The 22,218-nt window shown below is 33.8% G+C and overlaps 1 protein-coding gene across 15 annotated transcripts in view; it reads left to right on the top strand.

Moving 5' to 3' along the window:
• The window catches only part of RALGAPA1 (Ral GTPase activating protein catalytic subunit alpha 1), a 270,569-nt gene that overhangs the window by 246,655 nt on the left and 1,696 nt on the right, over nt 1-22,218 (top strand). For 10 of the 15 annotated variants that reach the window (XM_001141541.7, XM_054666497.2, XM_054666502.2 and 7 more), the window contains one exon: nt 13,045-13,169. In XM_001141541.7, the coding sequence (XP_001141541.2) occupies nt 13,045-13,169 (125 nt within the window). Of the gene's footprint in view, nt 1-13,044; nt 13,170-13,740; nt 13,772-20,239; nt 20,243-20,464; nt 20,530-22,218 lie in introns of all 15 variants that reach the window. The other 5 variants (XM_063792836.1, XM_063792830.1, XM_063792835.1 and 2 more) reach the window with 2 other exon arrangements.

The following is a 22,218-nucleotide window of genomic DNA, read 5'->3' as shown; positions in this document are numbered from 1 at the left end:
ATCAGTGAAAATTGCCTCTGATACATCAATAAGCCAGGCTAGCACACATACAAGGGTTTTTTATTTTGACTACTTAATCAGTAGTATATTTTTATTAGAGGCCATTATAGTTTACTGAAGATAATTTTCAGACGTCATTCATTAATGAGGGTTTTCACTTCATTTGGGGTTGGGAGATCTCTTCGGGAGAAAAATGAGCTAAGACATCTCTGACTTGATGGCAGTGGCAGATGACTTGGGGAGGATACATCTTGGTGTCCCCTCCAAGGAGGAGGCAGCATGAGGCTGAGTCCTGAAGGCTCACACTTCCTGCTGTAAGGCAAGGAAAGTGGTAGCAACAGGAGAGCAGTAGGGGGAAGCAATGGGAGTCTAGACGCTGATGAGGTTTCCAATTTTGCTGCTTTAACATTTGTACCACCTATGTTACTGAGTCCATTAGGAGCTCTCAAAATTTTGTGCCATTTGTTCTTCATGCTTTCTATGAAGGTCTTAAATATCATGGACAAATTGATTAGTTGTTAAATCAAATTGATTAGTTGTTAAGTCAAATTGATTTTTAACTAAGATGTATAGTTATGGTCATTCTCTTCAAAAGAAGAGAAGATAATTCTTCAAATAAAATGTCTTACCAGCTAAGTGATCCAGGTTTTGTGGTCTTTGAAAAGCTCACAGCCATTGTGCTACTGGTACTAACCATTGTAGTAGGATCTCTCCAAGAGCAGACAAACATTCTTTACCTAACAATCTGCTCCATAATTGAAGGATTTAAATCTCCTGTATTCAGCCAGCCGCGGTGGCTGTAACTAGGTATTACAGGTACACACCTGTAATACCAGCACTTTGGGAGGTCAAGGTGGGCAGATCACTTGAGGCCAGGAGTTCAAGACGAGCCTGGGCTATATAGTGAAACCCTGTCTCTACTAAAAATACAAAAAATTAGCCAGGCATGATGGCACACGCCTGTAATCCCAGCTACTCAGGAGGCTTGAGGGATGAGAATTGCTTGAACCCAGAGGTTGCAGTGAGCCCAGATTGCACCACTGCACTCCAGCCTGGGCAACAGTGTAAGACTCTGTCTCCAAAAAAAAAAAAAAAAACAAAAAACTCCTATATTAAAGACATGGCATTACAATTAAAGAATTTTTTGCTGTGCTTACACATCCCCTTGTCATGGATTTTGCTGCCAAGTCTTGTAGTCTTTGTAGTCTGTGTATACAGAGTAATTATTTAAACAGGGGCCCCATATATGTGCCACACTTCTACAGTGACTCTAGTATATTTTTGATTATGTCAGTTTTAATTTATTTAGCTATTCTTTTCAAAAATGGCAGTATATGCCTGTTGATGATGTTACTGTATTTTTTTTTTTTTTTTTTTTTTGAGACAGAGTTTTGCTCTTTCCCCCAGGCTGGAGTGCAGTGGCGCCATCTCGGCTCACTGCAACCTCCACTTTCCAGTTTCAAGCGTTTCTCCTGCCTCAGCCTCCCAAGTAGCTGGGATTACAGGTGCCTGCCACCACGCCCAGCTAATTTTGTATTTTTAGTAGTGACAGGGTTTCACCATGTTGGCCAGGCTGGTCTCAAACTCCTGACCTTGTGATCCATCTGCCTCGGCCTCCCAAAGTGCTGGGATTACAGGTGTGAGCCACCACGCCCTGCGATGTTACCGTATTTTAAAAGTACTGCATACCTTTAAAGATGGTAGTTTTGGTCTAGCAAATCCTTGTCCTTTCAAAAAGCAATAAATGTGAATCTCTGATATGTAATAACTGTGATAATAGTAAAGAAAGTTTATTCTGTCTGAAAATAACATTGTCTCTTAATGGTCTCTAGAGACAGTCTTTAAGGTTTTACTAATATTGACCAATAATTACTTACAGTTAAACTGTGGGAGCTCACAAAAATCACTTCAGTACATGGCCAACTTCCATTTCTGTTAACATTGTTTTAATTCTAGAGATATTTTCAATTTTTATCTTCTACCAAGAACTTAATGCACTAATGATAAACTTAAGCAATTTGGGGTCATTCAGCAATAGTGATATAGACCAAGTAGGATGGTAAAGGTGATTAATTTTAAGTGGGAGAGGATAGTAGGGTGAGAGGATGGGATGGAAATTAGAGGAATGGCTTTACTATGGAAGAATTCTGCTAATATTTCAGAGACACATGGAACTTTTCTAGACAGATATGGTCAGGGAAGAATTTTTTAAGGGTAAGAAGTGGGCATGGAGGCATAAAAATGTGATATGGTCAAGAGATAAAAGGTGTTCAGTACTGCTGGATGATATAAAGGGAAGAGCAGTGGCAGATAAAGATCAAGAAGTAGGTCAAAACCAGATAATACAGTCAAGCAGAAAGAAAATAAACATAAATGTGGTTTTCTAATGCTACTGATTGTTTTATGGCAGCCAGTGTCTAAGGTAACAGTTCCTTCTGCTATTGTGTGTTTTTTACCCGTTGACTAGCGAAACAATTACAGCTTGAATTTCTTATTTTTCATTTTCTAGCGAAGCCTTTCCAAAATGTTTATTGATCGTTATTTTCATAAAGTCTTTTTTATGATAATTAGTTGAGCAATAATTGCCAGGCTAATAGCCAGTATTGCATTTTCTCAATGAGACTAAGATCTCTAAATGTTTGATAGTATTTATACATATGTATCATTTTTAAAAGAGCATCTGAGATTTTCATATTTCTTATGATAGACTCATGATAGACTCTTCATTCTTGCACAACAATCCTTTACACTTTTCCTATGAGATACTTTTATACAATTATTGAGTTTTTACACATTATTACACTTTTACACGTTATTGATGAATAAAGTACTTTTGTCCTAGTCTTATAATACATTGACTTCATGGCAACAACGACAAAAATACCAAAAGAAAGCATTACCACCATCTTATCTGTTTTGTCAAATTTAGGGTAACAGTATGGTCCACATATGCCAATCTGGACAGTTGGGTCATATCACAGTGCACGAGAAGAAAGAGAACTCCATCAGGGCACGGACAAAGTACAGTATTCCCTAAAAACAACGAAACTTGAAGTTTGCTTCTATCTTTATCACCTTCTCACCTGTGCTGGAATAGGGATTTTTTTTTTTTCTTGTATTAAAACCCTATGATGTTGCAGTTTGTGATGACTGTGCACTGCTCCACTCACATTATTGTTCACCACACCTACTACATAATGTACAAGTTTTATTCTACTCTTTGTTTAAATATGAAAACAACTGTAGATTCAGATGCTATTTCGGGATTTCAAAGAGCAAAGAAGAAGGATGTAAAGCAGAAATTAGTCTTTAAACATATTTGACATAGGAATTGAAGTGGTTTTCATTCATTCTTTTCATTGACTAAACATAGGCCTTTTGATATTAAATTTTTAATAATAATGGAATTAAAATTAAAGTATGGGTCACAAATCTATCCATTTTCTTCTAACTGCTATTCCTCTCAAACACTAGAATAGAGCCTATTTAAATCTTAACTTTTGCTTGCCAAACCACTGTTACCGTCCATCTGTTCATGCCAATTGTAAAGAAGGTTCAGTTTTTAGTGAAGCTTTGCATTTCACATAAGGTATGTGAAGTGAAATTTCACAAGGGACCTGATGGATCCTGATTCTTAGTGATAAACCTTTGGGGCCATCAGGGTTGGCATATGGTCCAGTATGATATGAAGGCTTGGGTTCCCTGGCTTCACTTCTTTGGCGTGAAGCTGATAAAACCTGGCTCTTGAGTATTATTTCACTGGACACCAATCATGGGCAGCAGGAACTGCCCATTTAACTCTCTGTGGGAAGGAAGCCCAGAGAGCATTCACAATGGTACCATTGTCGAGTTGCAAACTGCTCTGAACAGCTTGACAGCACTAGGGAGGAGGGGAAGGGGTTGCTTTACTAATTGCTGTTCAGAAAAGAGAAGAAGCAAAAATAGCTGTTGCAGAACTGATGTTTCTACATTTACTTACTCTCTTGCTAAGAATGTTGACTTTTATTTAGCATGTAACTACTATCAAAAAAGAAGGCAAATGAATATAAGCAACCACCTGTAGTAATTCCTTGTTAACATGCCATTATCTATTTTTAGCCCATCAGATTATTGCAGAGCAAAAGTCAGTTTTGCCTTATTTTTTTATTAGATGAAAATAAGGAATTTTTTATCTTCATAAGAATTTAATTGAGGTGAAGTGGATAAAATCATCACAATTCACATGTCAGATAAGGTTATAAATTTGGTTTAATTTACACTTTGCTTTTTAGGATTCCCAAATACCATCTGAATACATATAAACGATATTAGTATAGAAATGTAAATTAACTTTCTGCATAACACAAGTGCTAAAATAATCCACTAAAGATAAATTAGTCAGCACATCTTAAGGTTAAATGCCAGATTTATCATTTAAATGAGTAGCTCATAACTATTTCAGTCGTGTATGATTATCTCACTCATTGAATTCCCTCTGGTTGGATTTTTTTTAATGTGAGGGTTGTTTCCTTTTTTATGAAATATTGTATGCGCTGATATTTATATAAACACTCCTTGGCCTTTCTGTTTTCTTGGTCAGCTTTATCAGCAAGCAGTTGGGTAGTTTTGTTGCAAAGAAACAATGATCTACGACCTGAAAAAAAAATTAATGCTTATTTTCAGACTCCAGGGATTCTGACCCCATAGATGATTCTTTCTTTTCAGCTGAAATGAAGTTGACTAAATTATATTGCAGTATTATAATTTATGCAGCATGTTCTTAAATAGGATAAGGAAGAGATATTTTAAGAAACCTTTTAAATCTGTAAATTTTTTTAATGGGATGCTCTTGCTAGATTTGGGGAAATTCAAATGCATGTTTTGTAAAATCAGTAAATCTGTAAAATTTACTACTATTCCATATCCTGTGTTCTCTTAAGTAATTTTAGTAAATGGGCACCAGTGCAGTATTTCAAAAACAGTAATTCATTGAATGCCCATTCTTCCTTTTACTGCAGAATAGATTGTATTTAAGTCAAGATTAATGGATAGATTTTGATGTTAAAGTCCAGTGTCTACGCCTATCATTCCCTGGGGGCATATAGTGCATTAGTTTAAGCCAATGTACTGCTTATCATAGATTCTATGACACTGTCTTAAATGACAGTTTACTGTACTTTGTTTCTACTTACTATGATAATAAAATCACTTTTTTTGTATTCCCAATAATTATAGCACTTAAATAAAATCTTAATTAAATTAGTGCACATTTAAGTAGAGATAACACTTAAGTAATTGTACACTGTAAAATTTCACTTATTTGGGGTTTTTTTTTTTTTTCTTTTTGCAGTCTTCTGACAGGGTCCAAGTAGATCTTTCCAAGAATGAGAGGACATTATAATTTCATTAAATGAGAGGACATTATAATTTCACTAAATTTGAAATCCAGATACCCTAGTTTTTGTTTTGCTTCGTACAACTTTCATGAAAATAGAATATATATATACACACACACACACACACACACACACACACATATTGGATAATCATATTAGTGCTTTTTGAAACCCACCAATGATTACTGGATTATTAAATCAGGAAGGATTTTCAGAGCCTTTAGGTAGGTTTAAATTTTTAAGCCTATTTATTTAAGGTTAATCTTTTTAAATGTATTTACACAAACTTTGGTGGAATTGGGCTTATCAACTTTTTACTTAATGTTTTCATTTAGTAATTGACTGATTTATGAGCAATTATATGTGGTCCAAATTTTATTCAACTCCAGCTTTCAATAATAGGGCTATCCTCACACTGCCTTAGCACCTGTTATGGATTTTGAGTCATCTGGCAGCCCATGGGACTTAGATAAAGAAGTACCAGGTGTCCTGCCTGTCTCCTAATTGAGACGCAGTGAAAACAATATAGACTTGGCAATATGGTTAAAAGGATGGATTAAAGCCCAGCTTTGTCTGCTCTGACAAATCACAGCTTTTCCTTCATGGTGTAGATAGTATCAACTACTAAAGAATTTCATGAATATAAGGCATCATAAAAATAGACAATAATTTGTCATAACCTGTTGCAGACTTTCAGAAGAATTTTTATTAGTATAAGCAATATTAATAACAAGATTCATGCAATTTGTTTAGGGGAATTTTATTTTTTACTACATGTGAACTAGACTGCATGTTTCTGGAAAAAATTAGCTACAGTAGGAAAGAAATGGAATATCTTTCCCTCTGCCAGATCTTAATTTATCAGATCTTGCTTTATAAGGTAAGCAGTATAGTTAGCTTTCATCTTATAAATGAACAGTGTATATTATATATTAGTCCATGAGATACTAATTACCCGGTGTATTTCAGAAAATTTGCTACTTTACTACCGATAATAACCATGAGATCCTTGAGATGTACTTGCAAAATATGTCTACCCATATGCTATGTCTCAATAAAATTCTTATTTTTCATTCTTTTTTCAAGACCCTGTGTAATGATATTGCCTCAGAATGTTTAAAGATATTTCAAGGCCTTTTAAAACTGAAGTGCCAAATGTGGTTTGTTTTCAAATTTTTATTTTAGAACATGCAAGGGGTTTTACTGTAGTATAGTCACTAATGTATAGTAAACTATAGTATAGCAAATAGTATTTTACTGTACTAATATGTAAACAAACATCTTTCAAAAATTGCCAGTCTTAGAATTTAAGCTAATATTCATTATTTTGACATAACTAAAAGGCCTAATATACCTTTGCTTTTTCACCGCACAACACCTAGGTCATTGAGATTGGATGTAGAGAGAGCATTGGACTATTAATTAAAAGACCAAGATTCTAGTCCCAGCTCTATCCATCAGCAGCTTTGTTTATCCAAGCAAATCTCTGTACTCTCCATTCAGGCAAGCCTTATTGCTGCCTATAAACATTAGTAAAATAAACTAATTTTACCAAGCTTCCTGGAAGTAATGTTGATGGATGTATCCTTCCTCTAGTTCAAACTGTCCTAAATATTCTCGATAAATGATGCCTTGTCTTGGGATAACCTCTTTCAAGGTGGCCTTTTTAAAAACCTAAATATTTAACATTTTTCAAGTGTTGTTTTTCAAGGGTATTATTACTTCTATTCTTATGGTATACAGAGCAGTTTTGGAAATCTGCCTAAAATGATTTGAAATTACCCTTCATTTAATTTTCTCTGTAAAGATTTTCTCATTCTTCCCTTTTTTTCCCTTCTCTATAAATGGCCACTTAAGCAAATAGAATTAGTTTGACTAAATTCATTTCTCATGCCATTGTAGAATTTATGAAAAAAATTTAAACAATTATCACAACCAATGGGGGAAATGTTTATTTCAATGCTAAATTATGAGTTATAATTACATTGCCTAAAGAAAAAATCCTTCTTTAAGATTATGAGGATTTAAAGAAGTAATTATCAGTTTTCTTTTCTCTTAATGTAATACTTTACATATTTATACATTGTGCTTTATTTACTTTTTTTTGGTTCCAGAGAGGGCCAGCAAGATCAAGGGGCATGGTAGAACCAAAATCTTTCTCACAAGAAAGATTCAAACTCTAAATCCAGTTCTAGGAAAGTTCCAACTATATTTCCCCCTAAAAGGTTTGCCTTTACGGAGCCATATGGGGATTAGAGGAAAGGGGCTGTCAGCATAACAGACATCTCCTAATCTACTATCAAACCAACTTTATTCATTCCTTCTAGAAGTTGTAAACAGTCATTGAATACTACCAGGCCCTGTGTTGGGTGTTGAAGACATAAAGATAAGAAGACAAGGTCTCTGTCCCCATGGCGTTGGTCTCACCACTATCTGTAACCACAAAATGGATCATAAAAATTTCAATAACATAAGTAGAATGGCTGGATTAGTAGTCTCTAAAGTGAAGAAGTAACATTGAAGAACCACCAAATCTGCCCCCAAGAATCAGGTATAAAAACTATTTCTTAAGAAAGTGTATTTAGTAGAAGAACAAGCCTAAGGAAAGAGTTCTCTAAAGGGGATCTGGCAGGTGGGCGTTTTGCAGCAATCTTCAAGATGTATGATGTGGAAACTCACCATAGCCAATTTCAGGCTACCAACCTTACAAACTTTATGAGTATTGAATAATTTACTCTAATCTGCTCAACTTAAGTAGTACTCAGATTTCAGCTACTTTAAGTTACAACTCAAATATGATTTAAGTTGTACTCGCCAAAAATTTTTTTTAAATCAGTAGGCAACATTTCTAAGTAACTATTGGAACACTCCCTCTTCCTGTGCTTACTATTTTTGGAATCTTCTGTCTAGAGAAGGGAGATAAAATTCCTAAGTGCTGAAACTGCAAAGAAGCTATAGAAATACATGAGTGTAGGGAAGTGCTTACTAAATTAAGAATTTCAGAATGGGCCTTAAATCCCTGAGACTATGCCATTGAGCACAGATATAAACACTTTATACTTGCCTTTATTTTAAAATGAGCCAATCGTTTTTTCTTGTTTAGGAAATAAAACATGAAACCTGAACTTAAGAGGAAAATAAGCAATTATACAGATTTTTGATATCTGCTTACAAGTTGTAATTTTTATAATTCCTTTTTGTGAAAATTATACCTTATATTCATTCTTGTGTATAACATATGTATACACATACATATATACACACACACACACACATTTCCATTTCTTTCAGACTAGTCACAAATTAGATTTGAACTGAATGTTTATACAGCCTACTGGTTGTGCCATGGAATTACAAAACTGAAAGCTTTCCCTTTTCTAACATTACAAGCAGTTCAGAATTACCAGATTAATAAAATTATTGTGGAGAATGAAAGGTGTTGCTTCTTTAAAACCAAATCTACCTTTATCTATTCTATGTGTTAATAAAGTTGAAATACTTGATACTGCATAACCTTCTGCAGTATCTTTTGTCCTTTTCCTCCATGAGAAATCAGTTTCCTTGCATCAGAATAAGTCAAAATTCCCTCTCTCTGTACGTGCCGCAAACAAGAAATATTAGTAGTATTATCAAAGAGTTCTTGCACATGAATACAGGTATATTTCTTAAACTGACATCAAAAATTGTCCTCCTAGAGACAGCACCTGCTGTTTACAAAGATGTGAGCCAAAGGTCAAAATAAAGTATTTCAGGACAGGTGTCAGGGCACTTTTGTGTTACCCCGTATTTGTATCCTTTATCTTCAACACCCTATGAAGTGAGCAGGTGATGGTATCCCCATTTAACTTACAGATATATCCCCATTTAACATACAGATAAATTATGGCACAGAAAATTTATGCTTATCTTTCCAGGATCAGTCTGAAATTGAACCCAGTTTCTTAATAGCTGGTCTTGAAGCTTAAAATCAGGAGTAATAATTTAAAATATGTAATGATGTTAACTTAATATTAATGAATTACAGATTACATTTAAACTGTTTCTTTACGCTATAGACATTTTGTTCCCTTATTTTTAGAATAATAATATTCCTTCCCCCCTTTTTTCCTTTTGTAGAAAGCGGAAGGAGGATTAGTGGATAATTATATTTCTGTGATTGCAGCACCTGTGTGTTTTTTTTTTTTGATTGGCTAGTTCTGTATTAAAGATTCCTACTAGCTAAAAGTCTCCCTCATCAAATGGTTTTTATTAGCTAATTTTGGCTTGAGTTGTTTTAAATTTACAACCAAAATCTGCTTACTTCAACTTAGATTTGTACTTTAAATTTTTGTTCTGAATTTTTTTATTTACCTTCACCTTTTTATCATCTTATCCATTTCGGTTTTTTAATTTCAATGCCAATGGCAACAGGCACTCACCATATAAAACGATAGCTTGAGTTGTCCTGTTGTTGCCAGCTGTGGAGTTTGTGTGCCACTCAATGTATATGTACTAATAACTCTTCCCTAGAGAGATGCCTTTTATGGAGTAAGTGTCTAACCTATTATAATGAGATATAGGAATTAACTGCTTTGGATGATTACAATTGCAGATTCTAACAGCACTGTTTGGAACTTTAATCATCTCAGTCACAAAAAGCACCTCGTTGTGGACTCAGAACTGTGGTTTAAGTGCTTAGAGTTTATTATATTTCCTTAATACATGTTTTCAGAAGTAAAAAAAGTGGGGGCCGGGGGGAGATGTAAGTCCTGTAGATTGGGTTGGCTTGTTTTCATGTTGTTATTTATTTATTTGGCTACATCAAACTGGGAAACTTATAAAGATCATTTAGCTTTTAGAAAGTGATTTACCTTAGATATAATTATTTTACCAAGCTAACAGTGTTTGACCCCCCAAAAAGGAAACTTACCTAATAAGTGATGAGCACTGTAGTTTTTTCATTTAAATTCAACCGTTAATGATTGCTTCCCTTCACTCTGCCACCCTGACTTGAACTTTTAAAATAATTTTAGAAAGCATTGTTTTCATTAATGAAATTTAATTAATTTATTGTAAATGTATTAAATATATTTTTTATACAAAATGAGTATGTTATATCTGGATAATTTTAGTTTTGTGCAGCTGTGTATTAGGGTTTTTTCCATTTTATAAGCCTCTTTGTATAAGGAAGTAGAATTAGTCTGCAAAATGTATTTTAGCTAGATAATCATTTTCTTGCTTTGATGAATTTACTACATTGGAAATATCCTCCCTGCTTTAGAAATATTAACATTTGCTTTCTTTCTGCCTAATTTTTATATAAATTCTAAATATAATGTAAAATATTTCATTTATAGGCCCTCTGAAAGTAGAACATTTTTAAAAGCAGGTAGGTGTCTCCACCCTACTTTTCATGAAGCGTTTTACCCATTCAAGCAGACTTTTAAAAACAGCTTGTTTTGATAGCAGACTGTTCTCCTGTGGGCCTTCAGCCTTTGCTTCCTGGCAGCACCTTTGGTGCGAAAAGAGAGTGATCAATTGGAAGACTATCAGTGCCAGCATGCATAGAGTGATAAGTTAACACACCACTGGGAATTTCTAGGGCCCACCAAGATACTTCACTTCTAATGTGCTAACAAGCTCATTTTTCTACCTCTTGCCTCTTCAGTTATTTTTTTTCTCAGAAGAGCTTAGAAGTTGAGTGCATCAGGCATAATGAAAAGCTCTGTAGGAGGGAGAAGCAATAACCCCATTTTTCCCTTTTCAGCCAAATAGAAAATTAGTTTCTGGTAATACACAAAGGCCAGTATTTTTTGTACAAGGGGCACTGCTGTGAATCAAAGGACTCTATTAACTGCAGAAAATTCGGCAGCTGTGAATCTCCCCCAATGAAAAAAGTACTTTCCAACAAGTTGTGAGATATATGGTATTATTTAGATTGTACCATCAGTTTCATCCTCTTCTATTTGTAACCATATACCCCCTTTAAAAGTGTGCTATATTACTTGTTTATGTTAAGACTCAAAAATGTCCATATTATCCTCATGTAAAATCCTTGATGCTGATCATTTTAATATGCATCTTGTCCTATTGCTTCCCACCTCAAAAGTAAAATTCTTTTGAAGTTCACCCCCAGTGTACAGAATGGAAGGTAATAGAATTGGGATTCAAGGTTATTTTAATATTTGATACATAAGATAAATTGTAATAGAAGCAGATAAATTGTAATATGAAAGCCACTTAGCAAAAGATACCACAATCAAAGTCAAGTGCATAATGAATATAGTCTTGCCTTTAACTCTTATACTTTTTTTTTCTCTTCTTACTCAGTGAACTTGTAAATATAACTAACTGGCCATGGTATCTCCCATTGAATTATTTAAAATTATCTTCCTCTCAAATTATTTTTTTGGGTCTTGGCTTAGTCTACAATTTCTAGAGTTTTAGAACTATATAATAATTAAATTGCATTTTTTTTAAAAAATAAGGAATTTTGAGGGAAAATATTAAAGTGGACTTTGGGGAAAAATTCAGTGGAAAAAAAGAAGAACAAGTAGACAAATTTTTATTATCCTTATTTAAATGTCTTATGTAAAGCCTGTCAGCATAGCACACTGAGTACCACAGGGAAACTTTTAAAAGTTTTAAAAGAAAGGTTAACTGATTTCTCAGTTCAGGAACTATATGACATGAAGTCAGCATGTGAGTTTTTCCTGATAATTGTATGTTGCTGCCTGCTGCTCTACATTTTGACAGCCATTTCCATAGTTGCTTTCGTGAACAACAGAAATATTCTCTCTCTTTCTCGCCCTCTCTGTGCTAACAGCACAGTCAGGCCTGCTGAAACAGGAAGCCTGGAGTGGGTTGTTCAAAAGCAACAACACTTCAAGGTACTGGTTGCTTGTCAATAATATCAGAGAAGAAAATGTGGTGAAAAGGAACTACAGTATTTTTCTGTCAGTGTCAGTGCCCTGGAGATGCTTTGTTAGACAGTATTTAGGAGTCCTGTGGACTCTTTGCAAATATTCCTGCTTGTTTCAGTGTTATAATTGACTAGGTATTTTTTCCGAGCATACAGATTCAGCTATGTATTTATCTTAACCACATGGAGTTATTCGAGGATTACAGCAACAGTAGTCTTCCATTCAAAATGAGAACAATTGTTGAGAAAATGCAGGGATTTTAGAAAAAGAAGAAGATATGTAGGAATTTTTCACAATAAATCTTTACAAATGAAAAACAGAATTTTGGACATAGTATCTTAAGCAACATTACAATGTTTCTTGCGTGGCTTTTGAGAGTAAATCTGCAGATGGAAGCTGATTAACAAGATAAGATGAGCCTAGGCCGATATAAATTTCAGCCTAGACTCCTGATAGAAATTGAATCCTTTCTCAAGTAAACTGTTAACTTCCTTCATTTCAGTAGTTTAGTATTATTGTAATTATTATCTAATAAATGTCTCCCTGTTAAGTTGTCATTTATACTGGGATCATGAAGAGTAAACGTACATTAAAAACTATATTTTTGCACTTTAAAAAGCCATACTGTTAACGATATATAAGAATAATTAGTGAATAATTCTATTTATTAAGAAGTAATGGCTTAGCAATCGTAGCAGTCCTTTTTGATAAGATTTTTTTTCCAGTATAAGCTGCACTTAAGTTTATCCTTAACCAAAGGAAATCAGCTATGAGGAGAGAGCACGATACCTGCAAACAATTGTCCAGCACCACTTAGAACCAACAACATTTGAAGATTTTGCAGCACAGGTTTTTTCTCCAGCTCCCTACCACCATTTACCATCTGATGCCGGTAAGATTAAAAGCGAGTATTAGTTACTTGTTATTGGAACTTGAAATGCAGTACCCTTTTGTTCTAAAAACTTGCTTGAAAAAAATTCTAATCATTGAAATATGAATTTTTAATCACTATTTAATATTTGAATTTGGCCTATAAATTTGATTTATGGTTTCTTTTACCTAAATGCAGTTCCTTAAAAAGTCAACTATCTTCATAAAAGTACATGTACCACATTTTATATGAGCTAATATTCAATGACTCTTGCATCTTCTGGAATCATTTCTGAAGTATCTGCAAAAGAAATACAAATTAAGCATGCACTCTGAACTTCAGAGGATCAAATTTTGTGGCCAAGAATATCACCCCATCATCTCTGATTTTACAGCTAAAGCTAATATAACTGGTCTAGATTTAGAAGTACTTAATACTGTAATTTATGTTATAATAATTAAAGAGTGTAAGAGGGTACTGCATTTTATGACTAATTTTGAAGAAATCAGTAAGAAAATAAATGACTCGTGGCCTTCCTATTCTGTAATATCTTGCTCTCCTTATGATTGTTTCATTTATTTTCCCTCTTTAGATCATTAAATATCAGTTCTGTTTATCTGAAGGTAAGACAAAGTGTCAACCAAAACACCCTCTGTTCTTCTCCCATTTCCTTTTTTCAAAATTAGCAGGCTCTAAGCTTGTAACTTAAACAATAAGTAAACTTAACACTGTCCGGTTCATACTAAACATTTCAGAAATTGTCACTAATTTTTTTCCAGTATTATACTGACTAACCCAGGTCTGCATGAAACACTAACATGGTTTGGGGATAAAAATAACTAATAATAGAATCCCTTGGTTGAAATTAGTTACACCTTGTTATATTGACCTTTTTTTTCTGTTTCTCAGCATGAAAAAGTAGTACTATTGAACTGAAGTAGTGTGTCTTTGTATTTTGTGATGTGTTGCATTGTTATTGGATATCCTAACTCATCAAATGATAACTCTCTGTGTGCCTTGCACTTCACTAGGCACCTGAAATACAAAGATGACTGTTGTAATGGTATTCAAGGGAAGCAGGAAAAGAGGACATAATATGCTTGAAGTTTATCATAATAAACCTTCAAATTCTCTTTATATTAAATAAGTTTTCTTTATATTAAATAAATTCAAAAGGCACAACACTTCTTTTCTAGCCTAATTTATTTGGAAAAAGTTACTGTAATTCTCAATTGAGATTTAGTTAGTGAAATTAAAGTTTCCATTCCTGTCATCATTAAATTGCTATTAGAAAAATAATTTTACAAAAAATTTAGATCGCTTTCAGATAGTATAAAAGACCTAGCAAAGACAAAACCGTATTAGACCAGGTTGAATCTTTTGAAAGAGATAAAAAGTCTAAGATTCACTTTAATGGATTGACACTATCCAAAATTACTCAGTTTGGCATTAAAAAAGATGGTAAAAGAGAAATATTAAATTAATGAACAGCAAAATAACTAATTAAGTATATCTGGCAATTTTCTTGTTTAATAATGGAGAATGTCCGATAAAATGTCAGATTGTATTAAAAGAGATATGAATAACACTTGTGTATCCTATAGTCAAGCCATAAATTTCACAAGTGAAAAATATTGATAATAGAACCACACTTGGACTAACTTTCCCCCTTAGATTGATAAAGGCTGTTCAGTTCTCATGTGTCGTTGTTTACCAGCTGTACTCTTTCGTATTTGTCATCTTAATGTTCTCCCCATATTTTGCATGTTATCCTGCACATTTGGCCAGGTATTGTGGAAGTGAGTAGTATCTCACTTCTGAGACATTAAAGGATGCTACAGCAGCCAAGTCAGGGTTCTGTTGGCTTCATTTTTAATATGTCTTACAAAATTATTGTGTAAGTTGTTTAAAATAACACTTATGATTGTCTAAATAGTAGTAAAAATGTGAATTTGAACATAAACCTAATATTGTGCTACAGATTTTTTCAGTTAATTTTTAAGAGTTGTCACTGCATTTAAGAACCATCCTCTAATTTTAATATGCACTCTGATTTTCAAAAGGGTGTTTTTGCTTGTAAATAACTTGTGCCAGTATTACTGAATACGTTTCTATATAAGTTTTTGCAGACTTTAATAGTTATGACATAAATGTTTATCAGAGTGGTTCTCAGTTCAACACAAAATAAAAATGAAATATTTACTCTTAAGAGTAGCAAAAACATAGAATCTGAAAAATAATTTTTTTCCAGTTATCTCAAATCTTAACTTTTCTGTCATAAGTCCCATACATATAGAGCTCCCTTTAAAGTTATAAGTCAAAGTGGACAGAGAAGACATAAAATAAGCTGTATAATAGCAGTTTGGACCTGACTGCTGGTTTGCAAAAATGACATAATAGTGTAAAGTTTTTAATCTTTTTCCTAGCAGAAGTATAAAATGTGTTCACCACATTGAAAAAATGGATTCATAATTGCAATTGAAAATCAACTTTAGATATCCTGTGCACACCCTGTGTATATAAAATAGTACTAATCAATACTAATATGGTCATTTGAAATTAAATTTTAAAGAAATGCCAAAATGGTGATTATATTCTGTCTAACCAACCCTATAACATAATTATATTCAGTGGAATAGTATAGAAAAATAATATTTATTATTATTATTATTATACTTTAAGTTTTAGGGTACATGTGCACAATGTGCAGGTTAGTTACATATGTATACATGTGCCATGCTGGTGTGCTGCACCCATTAACTCGTCATTTAGCATTATTTTTTTAAGATTTCTTAATTTGGTTCAAGATTATCTAAAGCCCACTTTCTGGTTAGCGGTAACGTGCATATCAACTGTGGTGACATTTAAATCCGAGAAAACATTTTTCCGTATTACTTTCAGTATTATTAAAATAGATATGAAAGATTTTGGTGCATCATAGTTGATCCATAAATTTCATAACTGTATTTTCTCAAAATGTACTGTCTGTGGCAGTAGACTGATACTTAAGGGAAATTATTTTTATCCCTAAGGTCATTGAGGGAAATATCGTGATGTCACACTTTGTTGATCTTTCATAACTACGTTAAAATATTATTAGATTTTTCTTGTCTTTTATTTTTAAAAAATTACAGGAAAAAATCCCTTTATCTTTGTCAGGCATGTGTGTGGAAAATATCAAAAGTTTTTAGTGACTTCTTAAAGTTTTTTCATATTTACAAATACCTCTCCTGTAATTATAAACTTTAAAATGAAATTACTGCTCTTCTTGGCCAGATTACACTGTTTGTTCATATGTACATGTTTCTCCCAGTGTTATATTGTCTTTTCAATATTATCTTTTTTTATTTTGTAATAAGAGAAATTCTAGAATGACAACAAGAAACAGGATCCTGTTTTGCTGAAAGTGTATAGTAAATATTAATTGGTTTAACTTTCTCAATTTCAACATTAAAAATATACTCATAATTTTTTGGAGTATTATGTCTTTAAGTTACAGATTTTAGTTATTTACAGTTAAAGTGTTGATAGGTGTTTCTGTCTTTCTGTATTCATATACATATATATACATACACAAACATATATCTATACATACATAACACTTTTTATAATTACTTTTGGAGAATATAGGGGTTCCTATTTAAAGCAATATTATAAAATTAATAAAATTCAAATATAATTTTTATGATACCAAATTCAGAGATAATCAAGAGTGACTATGAAAACCTAGAGTAGTATCTAGTCTGCCTTCTAACCTCAGTTGTGCTGTTAATTTGCAAAATCTATATTCCCATATGTAGATAGGATGGAATTTATGATGGTCAGATCTATTTCTTTGAATCTTTGAGTGGGATGGATCATCAAAATTTAGCCATTGCTTTAGGTAACCTTTTTTAGCTCAATGTCCTTTAAAAGTTATTTAAACTACTCAGGCTTTGAAATGATCTGAAATAAAATATTTTAGCTCCTTAGAAGATAGTTATTTTATAAATATCTTAAATATTAGTAAGTGCCAACAGAAGAATTAGTTGCCTGCAATATGTAACATAAGCTATAAATCTGTTTATTTAATGGTTTGGTTTTTGTTTTTGTTTTTTTTGAGACAGAGGCTGGAGTGCAGTGGCGCAATCTTGGCTCACTGCAACCTCCGCCTCCCGGGTTCAAGCAATTCTCCTGCCTCAGCCTCTCAAGTAGCTGGGATTACAGGCCCATGCCACCACTCCTGGCTGATTTTTGTATTTTTGGTAAAGACAGGATTTCACCATGTTGGCCAGGCTGGTCTCAAACTCCTGACCTCAGGTAATCCACCCACCTCAGCCTCCCAAATTGCTGCGGTTACAGATTTGAGTCACCATACCTGGCTAATTAATGTTTTTAAAAACAGATTCCTACTCATATTAATTTATCATTAGATTAGCCTGAAATTATAGGCAGCCAGATATGTTCTATTTGATACTTTGAACTTGGAAATTTGGCTTATATGTTGTTGACCAAGAGGCAAGTAATAATCTTAAATAAGACCCACTAACCTTTTGTGATAACTGCTGGTTCAGTTTCCACATAGAACATTCACTGAGATGTGAAATTTTTGTAATGAAAATAATAAAATAATAATTGTGCTATTACTGAGTGCCAGACACTGTGCTCGGTACTGTACATACATTATGAAATAAAAAAATGCTTACCCAGAGTCACCTGGTACTTTGTCAAGCTAGTATTTCAACCTAGACTGATCTGATTTCAGAGGGCATGATCTTAACTATTACAGTTACCCATTTAGTCTAAATATTTTCATCCCCTTCCTGCTGTTGATAGAGAGATATTGCCCAATAACTTGTCATATTTACAAATTATAAATTGTTAAAGATTTTTATTTTAAGGGTTTTACTTTCCCACCCATTGAAAAATCTTTTTTTCCCCCCATATATCTTTAAGGTTGCCAGGGGAGAAGTATGAGCTTTGGAATCAAACTAATCTGGATTTAAATCCTAGTTCTGCCAGTTGTTATCCATATAAGTGCAAATTAATCAATTCTTCCAATTTTTTCCTTTGTAAGGAGGAGGTAAAATATGACAAGCTTGGCCTGATTTGTTCTAAATCTAAAATACTAGTAGTTCTTGAATGTATCTTAAAATGAAACCACGTTTGCCTTTATTTCTCTACTGTAAATGTTATTTCCTGGCCAGGCATGGTGGCTCACGCCTGTAATCCCAACCCTTTGGGAGGCTGAGGCAGGCAGATCACTTGAGGCCAAGAGTTCAAGACCAGCCTGGCCAACATGGCAAAACCCTTCTCTACTAAAAACACAAAAATTAGCTGGGCATGATGGCATGCGCCTATAATCCCAGCTACTCAGGAGGCTGAGGCAGGAGAATCACTTGAACCCGGGAGGCAGAGGCTGCAGTGAGCTGAAATCGCGCCACTGCACTCCAGCCTGGGTAACAGAGTGAGACTCCCTCTCAAAATAAATAAATAAAAATAAAAAATAAATTGTGTTATTTCCTTTATGATATTCAGTGCCATCCATGCTAATCTTAATAACTTATCAACTCCTTTAAAAATATTAAAAGCAAGGTTATTTGGGTAGCCTTTAACCTTTAATATAAGGTTATATTTTATAGGACTATCAACATAAGAGAGGATAAATTTCCTTCAAACTAAATTTAATGGTATGTTGTGCTTTTCACATTTGAACAATAATATTTTGTATAGGTGGTCATTTTCTCAAAAATGTTCCTCATTTCTATCCCTTCATTTCTAATCCTCATCTGTTTTGATTCAAAATGTATCAGCTTTTATTTTTCTCTGTTTAATAGCATTATTATGTAGCTATACTTACTGTGCTCCTACTATGTGCCAATATCTTTGCATATGTAATCTTAATCCCTGGGATGACTTGACAAAATTGCAAGTATTATCTCCATTTTACGAATACAAAAATGTCTCAAGTCAGTTTGCCCAAGATCAAACAGCTGGTAAAGTGACAGAGTCGGCATTTAATCTAGGACTGTCTAACCTATGCCCATGTTCTTTCTAACAAATCACATCGTCGCTGGAGTTCAGTATTAATTGAAATTGCTTTTAAAGATATAATATTTTATAGGGCTATATCTGCCCAATAATTAGCAGCTTTAAACCAGTCATACCTGTCACCAAACAGTACAAATGAAACCACAATAAAAAATGATCTTTTGAGCTCCCTCTTATAATCCCTATAGATCCCAAAAGTCATATCCATTATGTTAATTGTAATAATAGTTTATTGTAATCAATGTGCAATATATGAATCAATTTATCCCATCAGATTACACAGTCTGTGTGAGCACTGTAAGAATGTTAGTAACAGATACAGTATGCACAAACATAGGAGCTCATGTGTACTTTTAAAACCTCATCCTTGAGGATATATTAATAATAGAAATAAATCAGCATTCTTTATGACTCAAGTAGTATAAATCAATAGGTAGAGTAGGATGTGAAATGAAATGTAGGTTGTTACTACATTTTTTACATCTAAAATTGAGGTCTTTCTACTGTAAATTATTTATAGAGTTTGGGAATGTTGAATATATACCACAAATGTAATTTGCTAAATTGTTAGGAAGTACTGATAACTATACACCACACACACTAAAAATCCTTATTTGACTCTGTTGAGTGAAGGGAGATTTCACTTTAAAGGCAGTGAGGAAGACATGGAAGAATTGTTTTTGAGGAAAATATTATTTGAGTTTGTCATAATGTAGAGCAATGCTCTCTGATAAAGCCCTCCTTCTATGGTGATGGAAATGTTCTATATCTGCACTGTCTAATGTGGAAGCCGCTAACTACATGTGGCTGTTGAACACTTGAAATGTGGCTAGTGTACTGAGGAACTGAATTTTTATTTAATTCATTTTAATTCAATAAATTTAAACTTAATGTGGCTGTGGCTACCACATTGGACAATGCAGCTCTAGAGATTTTATGTCTGAGTGATTAGGATAACATGCCAACAGTACAGTGAACACTTTAAAAGGTAGATATTTACAGAATCTCTCATAGACCTTTTTTCTTCTTTTCTTTTTTCCTATTTGAACTTGTTTTGTTAGTTGGTAAGTATAACATTTGAATTTACAAAGCATTGTCATTGTGAACCATCACCCTAATGCATTGCATGCCCAATTATATTTCATAATAAAAACCTTGATTCCTCTCTCTCTGCTCCTCAGTTAACACCTAGAAAATTCTGCACTGTGTCTCTCATATCTGTTATCTGTCTTCTCTTTTGCTTTCTCACTTCTGCTTGCTACTCCATTTCTTCATTCACAACAAAGAAAGAAATGCAGTGATAGTTCTCTTCCTCCCAAAACCTCCGCTAGAAAACATTGGCCATCTCAAGGTAAACAGCAATGGGAGGGCCTCTCGTGATGGCCGGGAATGATATGCATTACCAGAAAAGCATGAGCTACTACTGCTCTTCACTTTCCTTCTGCCATCCATCTGCAGTGCTTCCCTAAAGGGGGTCATGGATTCATATTCTCCCATAAATTTTCCAGTATGGGTCTGCTATGAACCAATTCAGATCTTCAGGAAGAGTAAAGGTGAACAGAAATATGTTTCCTTCTCCTTGTATTTTGAAGGCCAGTCTTATTTCAATTAGAAAATAATGCTGGAAAAGTTACTTTGAGAAGAAGGGCAATTGACCTGGATTATGAGTGACAGAATATTTTTCCTTGGAAACATATTTTTTCTTAAGTATAACTCTAACATTTGGTCTTAAAAAATTTTTGAAGGCCGGGTGCGGTGGCTCACGCCTGCAATCCCAGCACTTTGGGAGGCCCAGGAGGGTGGATCACGAGATCAGGAGATTGAGACCATCCTGGCCAACATGGTGAAACTCCATCTCTACTAAAATACAAAAAAATTAGCCGGGCATGGTGGTGCGCACCTGTGGTCCCAGCTACTCAAGAGGCTGAGGCAGGGGAATCACTTGAACCCGGGCAGTGGAGATTGCAGTGAGCCAAGATCGTGCCACTGCACTCCAGCCTGGCGACAGAGTGAGACTCCGTCTCAAAAAAAAAAAAAAAAAAAAAAAAAAATTGAAGTGTTCTGCAAAGACATATTCTTAATTGCTTAAGACATCTCAATAGGATCTTCACCCCTTACTGAACTTTTTGTTTTTGTTTATAAACATTCAGTAACTTCAGTTTAAGCACAAAACATTTCATAGATATGAAAGTGCTAGCATAATTATTTCCTAGTTTGAAGTATCAATGAGGTGCTACATTGGCTAACAAATATGCCGAAAGTCTCCCTGTAAAGTAAGGACATGTATGTGTACAGTTAAACCTGCAACCTGTGTGGTGTTTTTGTTTGTAAAACACATAAAGAAAATTTTCATGTACTTAAGACCCAGAAAATCTGGATTAAAATGCCTTAAAATATCCAGAATCTCTTGCTGTTATTGTTTTCAGATTTTTTTTTCTGAAGGACTTTTATTTTTAATGTGATTTTAATTAATTACTCATTTTGTTTAGGAAATATTTGAAAGCCTACAGTGTGCAAGGTTCTGTAGTATTGCTGCATATTAGAGAATGATAATTTATAGAAATAAAGCACAGAGATGAAAAACTACTTTATAAATGACACAAAGAACTTTCCTGTTTGATTTTGTTTTACTTCTAAAATTGTATATCTACTAATTCTGCTGGTTACCTGCTTGCTTATGATTGAATAAGATACCTGCAAAAGTTTAAGTTAATGAAAACAAAAGCATTGTTTATGTCTTTTAAATTAAGACATTTTGGGGGAGTCAGTTTGCCTTTTTTTAACTGACATTCAGATGAGAATTCTTGTCCTCCCCTCATCCACAAATTTATCTTGCTCCTTCTTAAAGCCATCTTTAAATACCTAGCATGTATATGATCTCATAGTGCTGAGTTCCTTTTTTTGTTTTGTTTTGTTTATAAGGGCATCTAGTGAAACTGACTTCCTTTTTGAAACCCGTGGTTCCAAAACTGTTTGGAACTGTTTGGTGCTGTTTTTCAAGTTTGAGTAGTGAAGGCTCTTTTCTTGGTTGTACCCTGAA

This window comes from Pan troglodytes, chromosome 15, assembly GCF_028858775.2.
Source record: "Pan troglodytes isolate AG18354 chromosome 15, NHGRI_mPanTro3-v2.0_pri, whole genome shotgun sequence".
In the NCBI taxonomy this organism is placed as follows: Eukaryota; Metazoa; Chordata; class Mammalia; order Primates; family Hominidae; genus Pan; species Pan troglodytes.
Note: the sequence above shows the minus strand (reverse complement) of the source record. Positions and strands in the feature narration are given on the sequence as shown.